The sequence below is a fragment of the Vitis vinifera genome, chromosome 10, assembly GCF_030704535.1.
Source record: "Vitis vinifera cultivar Pinot Noir 40024 chromosome 10, ASM3070453v1".
Taxonomy (NCBI): Eukaryota; Viridiplantae; Streptophyta; class Magnoliopsida; order Vitales; family Vitaceae; genus Vitis; species Vitis vinifera.
In genome coordinates this window covers 6,979,451-6,986,291 of record NC_081814.1, presented here as the reverse complement: position 1 = coordinate 6,986,291, position 6,841 = coordinate 6,979,451, and the positions used below count along the sequence as shown (strand labels likewise).

The 6,841-nt window shown below is 39.2% G+C and overlaps 1 protein-coding gene across 1 annotated transcript; it reads left to right on the top strand.

The window, feature by feature from the left end:
- The first annotated feature begins 3,234 nt into the window (after nt 1–3,234).
- Nucleotides 3,235–5,454, top strand: LOC100250264 (peroxidase 19). Its single transcript, XM_002272845.4, has 3 exons — nt 3,235–3,738; nt 3,846–4,046; nt 4,853–5,454. The coding sequence occupies exons 1-3, from the start codon at nt 3,472–3,474 to the stop codon at nt 5,432–5,434; spliced, it is 1,050 nt and encodes a 349-aa protein (XP_002272881.1). The 5' UTR covers nt 3,235–3,471; the 3' UTR covers nt 5,435–5,454.
- Nucleotides 5,455–6,841: the final 1,387 nt, after the last annotated feature.

Here is a 6,841-nt window from a genome sequence, read left to right as displayed (position 1 = left end):
CTTTGATTGGGATGGGCTTCTTCGGCCCACTTTCGAGATTGTTATATTGTTGAGCATCAGCCTGAAATTTGAAGTGCTTGTCACGTGAGTTTTGTTAAATTGTTAGTATCACATGATGTGTTTGGATGGGTTGAATTTATCTACGTGTTTATCATATAGATTTCTCCATTCAATTTTTATGAAAAATCTTAAACCCAATGAGATTGGTGGACTGCTCAATCACAGAGGAAGACGACCAATCCTTGGCCCTTGAACTTGAACTGGTGCATGTCCATTGCTTTTAGGCCTGTAGCCAACATTGTACACACCATAGTGCTTTACCGTGACATGCTAGGAAGCTAGTTTAAATGTTCTCACTAGAAAGATACAAGACTCCCAAGCACATCGTACTTTGCCTAAGAGGAATTTTATTATTTGGGGGTGGTGACTGCTTCTTCAAAAACAGAATTAGACCGTTATTATTGGGAATTAGATTGTTTCAACACGCTTACACGTCAGACCAAGACATTCAGCTAAACATGATTGTACTCATTGCCAGAAGGTGGGAGATTTTGGCCGTGGGTATAAAGTTTTGATTTCTAGATGGGTGTGCTTTTGTGTAAACTGCTGGTTCAGTAAGCTCAAACCCCAATATTTGTAGTGGATTGAATGGGCTCCCACTCTACATCCTGCCACATCTGCCCCAACAGAGTCTTCCACCTCCCTATCCAAGAAAGAGATATTCAAGAGTTGAATACTAAACTGGCCTCTCTTTCTGCTGCATGGAGGCCACCACCTCGGGCTCTAGCAGCTTCAGGCTGACTTGAATCCACCTCAGGCTGCTGGCTATACCTACATATAATAATGCCTCAAAAGAACAAGCCCGCAGCATTTCAGTACTTTCCTTGCTCTTGATTACATTTTTGCATTTCTCTCTGTTCCTGTGTGCTAGCACTTGGCATCGGCTGTGGCTTTGGTTTTGGCATTGTCATGCATAAAACTTTTCAAAAGAAATCAGTTATTAAGTAAACAACTTGCCCTCGCATGCAACCCCCTCCCACCATCTTCCCATTTTCTTAAAGCACCTAAGAGTAAATGAATCTTTATTTTGACATTTATTTTCTAGAGAAGGTACTGAGACAGAGCAAAGACAAACTAAACTGAAGGAAAAGAAACAAGACAGTGTGTTGTATGGGCTTTTGTGGAAATGACAAAAAGAAAGGAAAAAAATTATGGTTCCTCTTGCTTGACCTCTTGCCGATGGGTTCTGACTTCTGACTCATCATTAATCGGATCACACAGCCGAAGAAAAGAAGCCCTCGTCCTCTATGCAAATGGGAATCCTACATTAATGGTCCATACGTTTTTGTTCATGATCAAGATTCAATATTATTATTGTCATCTCCTTCATTCAGTTGAGACACAACTACCAATGAACATTTAAGAAACCTGGTTGAAGCTCAACACTTAGTCAAGTCCATTGCATGCTTTTAAATTCAATTCCTATTTATATTGAAATGGATTCATACACACAAACCAACACTGACGGATTAATATTGAACAGAGAGAACATCAGAATTCGCTTACAATCTACAAAATTTTATGAATGGGAATCTTTCAGGTTCTTGTAAAAACTTCCAACATAATTTTTTGTGTCATCCTCAGTTGAATTCCAATTGACTCTAATGAACACAAGCCTAGTGAACTACCTTCCAAATATGGTATATTGGCCATAAGGCCCCTACCACGCATTCGTGATGAAGGTGAAATTCTGAGGGATTCCAACAAGAAGAGTCCAAACGACTTTCTCAGTACTGGTGGCAACTGCCAAGATTTGGGTCGTAGGGCACCGGAGGTCAACCTAGCCCAGCCCTGACTGTACCAAACAAAATTTGATAAAACTTCAGGCACAATGCACTTTGGCCCCTCCCAATATCCCCAGTAAAAAGGTGAGTCCATTGCACCATCAACCCAGGTGGATTCCCACTTCCAAACAAACTTTTGGGTTCTTGGGTCCTTCACCTCTCTTTTTCAGGACCATACTTAAAATCTCAATATACCATCTAAAGCTAGCGAGGAGCCCATCAGATAGTCCACAGCTTTTTCTCTACTCACAACAAAAAGCTTGCTCCACTTAAGGCACAACTGAAAAGGGGGCAAATAAATTATGTATTCATCTGGGCCCTTGAGAATAAGCATCAATGACTAAGACTAATCTAGGCCCAAAGGGGTATTTATGATCTGATGATTTCCCTCCCTCCTTGCACATGGGTCTGCATTTAAGAACTCATGCTTGAATGGCCAGTGGGCATCACTCTATCCACTATCACAGAGCTTTCTGCTCAGCCTTCAATTTTAGTATCACCCAGTGCCCACCCCCCCAATCTCTGGAAAGACTACAAAAATACCAGTGACATTGAAATTCAGCATGCAAAAGTTTCTATCAATTAAAATTAGGAAAATGATAATATTTTCTCCTTTTTCTTCTCTCATATGTTAGGATGTTTCAGAGGTTGGATGTATTGTTGGGTTCTTGCCAATGATCCTACAAAACGACAAAGATTTTCTTGGGGAACACTAGTACTCCTTATGCCCTTTCTTGTAAAGAAGGGGAAAAAAATTATTGAACAGTGATTGCCATTGGCTAATGTGAGTATGACAGATTGGTCTTCTGATAGGAATGATTGAACGTTTATTTTTTTACATAGGCGCCCGTGAAATGATTCCCCATGCTGAGTGTTCACGGCTTGTGCAGTGCAATGGATATCTGTAGACAGTATTTTTAAGTCAAATGCCCCCCTATATAATAAACTAAGCTAAAGCCTTTTGTCATTAGACCATGTAGAATAGTGGCATAGCACAAACTACCCTTTTCGTCAAAAAGTTGAAACCATTGTAGGCTCCGTGGTAGGTGGTCCCGGTGGTTCAAAAAAATCAAGAAGCTCTTACATGTACTCAGTGCCCATTAAATTAATTTATACTACTAGTAAGAAGGAAAAATGATTTGTATCATCTACTACATAGGAAAAGTCATTTGAATCATCTTTCGTGTCTGTTTCTTCTTTGATACAATAATATATGGGAGGATATCCATTTTGTGGAATAATTTTAGTATCCTTTACCAGGAAGCTGCTACAAATGGCCGGCCACAGTGTTGTTTTATTTGGTGGGTGGATGATATACCAATTTAGTTAAAGAGGAAAAGGCAAGTGAAGAAAGCATATAGAAAAACTAAAATTATCATTCATGTTTCTCCTGACTTGTGAATGGGATGAGATTCATTTCTCAGCAGTCCCCACAGTTTATATTTTACAAATTTATGATATATGTATTGGGTTTCACGGGTGTTGATATTTCACATACATACATGCCAAGCTGCTGGGCAGCAAAACTCACACACCTGGTCTTCATCACTTTTAATATTCTCCTCTACTATTTCTCCTTTGTCCTAAGCTAGCTGCTCCTTCCTCCATATGATAACGCATTTCAATCATGTTCATGCTTCTCTCTTCCTTTTCTTCTTCTTCGTTTCTTCTCATTTCTTTCTTCTTTTTCCTTCTCTTCCTCCCCACCTCATACTCCTTAACCAAGCCCACTAATGCCACTCGCCGCCACCGCCAACTCTCCATCAACTACTACGCCACCTCCTGCCCGCAGCTTGAACAGCTTGTGGCTTCCGTCACCGCCCAGCAGTTCAAAGAAGCGCCCGTCTCAGGGCCCGCCACTATCCGGCTCTTCTTCCACGATTGCTTTGTTGAAGTAAGTCCAATTCCGCAAAATGCATCCCAGTTCTATACTGTGAAAATTTTGTTTACAATATGAAGGTTGAAGTTCTGTTTTTATTTTTTATTTTTTGTGCATTGAAGGGGTGTGATGGGTCGATATTGATATCATCGAAGCCGGGAACTGGGGTGCTGGTGGAGAAGGATGCCTATGATAACAGGGACTTAGCAGCAGAAGCTTTTGAGAGCGTAAGGAAGGCCAAGGTATTGGTGGAGAGCAAGTGCCCTGGTGTTGTGTCCTGCGCTGACATTCTTGTCATTGCAGCCAGAGATTTTGTCCACCTGGTAATGTGTCTTATCCTTTTGTTTGCACTCCATTTTCATCAATTACAATAACAGCAAGTTTAAGACCAGTCCCTGTCATGCTTTGAGCTTTCCTTGTAATCTACATATTTTGCATAATTTTCAACTCTTTGGAAGACATCCCATTTTAGCCAAAGTGCCAACTCCAAAGCATATGTTTTGGGATTTTGATGGAGGAAACCACGGTCTGGTTAGGCTTGTTTTAGGGATTACTGAGAAAAAACTGCAAGCTCATCTCCAATTTGTTGTCCAGTGTACTAATTAGAAGGATAACTACAATGAGAAGCATACATGGCGGGCACCCTCTCTGTGACTAATTTCCTAATACTAATAACAATGATATTACTACTCATACTCAAAGGCCAAGTCATGATGCGTCTTTGAAGGTCATTGTTGGTTGTTGGGGAAGTAGAATGGCCCCAACAGTCACACTTGCACATATTGCTAGGCAATAGTCCAAAGGTTCATATTGCTAGGCAATAGTCCAAAGGTTCTTTCAATTGTTAAAAGGTCTGAGAGACGTATTAAATAAAGTTCATCATCCATTTGCTTTTTATTTTCCAATTTGGATGTCACTTCCAAAGAAGAAGGGTGGGGGGAAGAGCATGTTTTGTCATTTTGCACCAACTGCCAAAATTTACACAATGTTCCACATATAGGACAACCATGGATAATTTTGATTACTCTGATAAGATTTTTGGTTTGGTTTGAACAGCCTAGCTATGATTGAGTTGGATTATAAATCTCGTTATAGCAGTCCAAAAATGTTTCACGGTTTCCATGTGCAGGCTGGGGGTCCTTACTATCAAGTGAAGAAAGGTAGGTGGGATGGAAAAATATCAAAGGCATCAAGAGTGAATTCCAATCTCCCTCGAGCGAATTCCACGGTTGATGAGCTGATTAAGCTGTTTAAATCCAAAGGACTAACAATGGAGGACCTTGTTGTTCTCTCAGGGGCACATACGATTGGCTTTGCCCACTGTGAGCACTTTGTGAACCGGCTCTACGATTATGGTGGTACAAAGCAGCCAGACTCTGCCATTGATCCAAGGCTCCTCAAGGCCTTAAAGATGTCGTGCCCTCGGTTTGGAGGGAATGCAGATATTGTCGCACCATTTGATGTCACCACCCCATTCACATTTGATAATGCATATTATGGGAACCTGGAGGCCAAACTGGGGTTGCTAGCCACAGACCAAGCTCTATTTTTGGACCCCAGGACCAAGCCCCTGGTGCAGGCCATGGGGAAGGACAGGCAGAAGTTCTTTCAAGAATTTGCAGCTGCCATGGAGAAGATGGGGTCAATAGGAGTGAAAAGGGGAAGAAGACATGGGGAGAAAAGGAAAGATTGTAGCATGCATATGTCGTGAATATTTCTGTTTTGATTTTATTCTTTTCTTGTTCCCCACTCTTTGTTGTTCTGTTTTATTTGACTGGGCTTGGGACCAAAGTTCAAACAAATTATAATTCAAGAGAAAGCATTTTGGGATGTAAAAATAAGGGTTTATTACACTTTACCCCCTTAACCTATACCGAGTTTTACACATTGCTTTATCGAGTTTAAAATTAAGTAATGTACCCTCCATTTTTTATAATTGCATATAATATACATTTTTTGAATCATGACATTACATTTTTTTTTACAGAATGACGTGTTTTCTGCGTGATCAAGGTTAAAATAGTCATTTTTTTAATAAATGAAGGCAAAAATGTCATTTCATTTTAAAACTCTAAACCCTAACCTAATCCTCCTTTTCCCTTCATTTTCTTTCACCACATTTTCTCGACAACCAAATAAGCTCATATTCACAAAAAATTTGTTTTACCTAGCAATTAAAACACGGAATTAAAACACTATCACTATCCAAAACAACCAAATTTAAATTGTCAAACAAAAAATGATCAAAAAAACAATATAAAAATCCAAAAAGCAAATCAATTCAAAATTCAAATGACAACATTGTCAAATCCAACAAACTGTTTAAAAAAAATCCGAAAATGAAAACTTTTCTTAAGCATTTCTAGTCCTTTCTCTCATTTAAATTTCTGCGATGAAAAAATAATAAATTAAAATTTAAGATTTAAAGAAACTGAAAAATACAGGATTTGGTGAGTTTGAAGTAATTGATAGCTTTATTGTGGTGAGATAGACTTCATAATTGTAAGTAAAATTGGGGAGGAATTTGTCAACGTGATTGAATATTTGGAGAGCGAGGTGGAAGTTGAGGTTTTACTGGCAGCTAATCATCAAAATGATGTGTTTAGGGGGGGTGTTAGGGCTAGGGTTTGATTGGGAGGGTGATGGTGTAGGATTTGAGGAGGGTGGACTCCCCCAATGGCAAGGTGGTGGTGCAATGGGTGGTCGGTGAAGGGATCCACGACAACGAAGGTAGGACAATCGACAGAGATTGAGGTGAAGAATGAACGAAGGTAGGAGGAGGGTGGGTTACGGTTTTGGAGTTTTTTTAAAAAGGAAATGACTCTTTTGCCCTTATTTAAAGAGATCACGTGTAGAGCATATACACCTTTTGTCTAATTAAGGCAACACCGTCACTTAAAAAATGTACATCGTATATAATTTTAAAGCATAAATGGTAAATTGTTCAATTTAAACTCGATGAGGTAATGTGCAAAATACACTATAAGATAGAAGAGTAAAATGTAATAAACCCAAAAAATAAAATATAACATTTATAAGAAGGTTTACCTTTACATTTTCAGCACTAAATTTTCTAACTTATAGAATAATTAATAGACATTACTCTTTTAATTTGAGA

Bases quoted from the DNA above. Each gene is read 5' to 3' on its own strand.
- LOC100250264 (XM_002272845.4), top strand. From the start codon at position 3,472: ATGTTCATGCTTCTCTCTTCCTTTTCTTCTTCTTCGTTTCTTCTCATT. The intron at 3,739-3,845 runs GTAAGTCCAATT...TGTGCATTGAAG, and splicing joins TCCACGATTGCTTTGTTGAA to GGGTGTGATGGGTCGATATT. The intron at 4,047-4,852 runs GTAATGTGTCTT...TTCCATGTGCAG, and splicing joins CCAGAGATTTTGTCCACCTG to GCTGGGGGTCCTTACTATCA.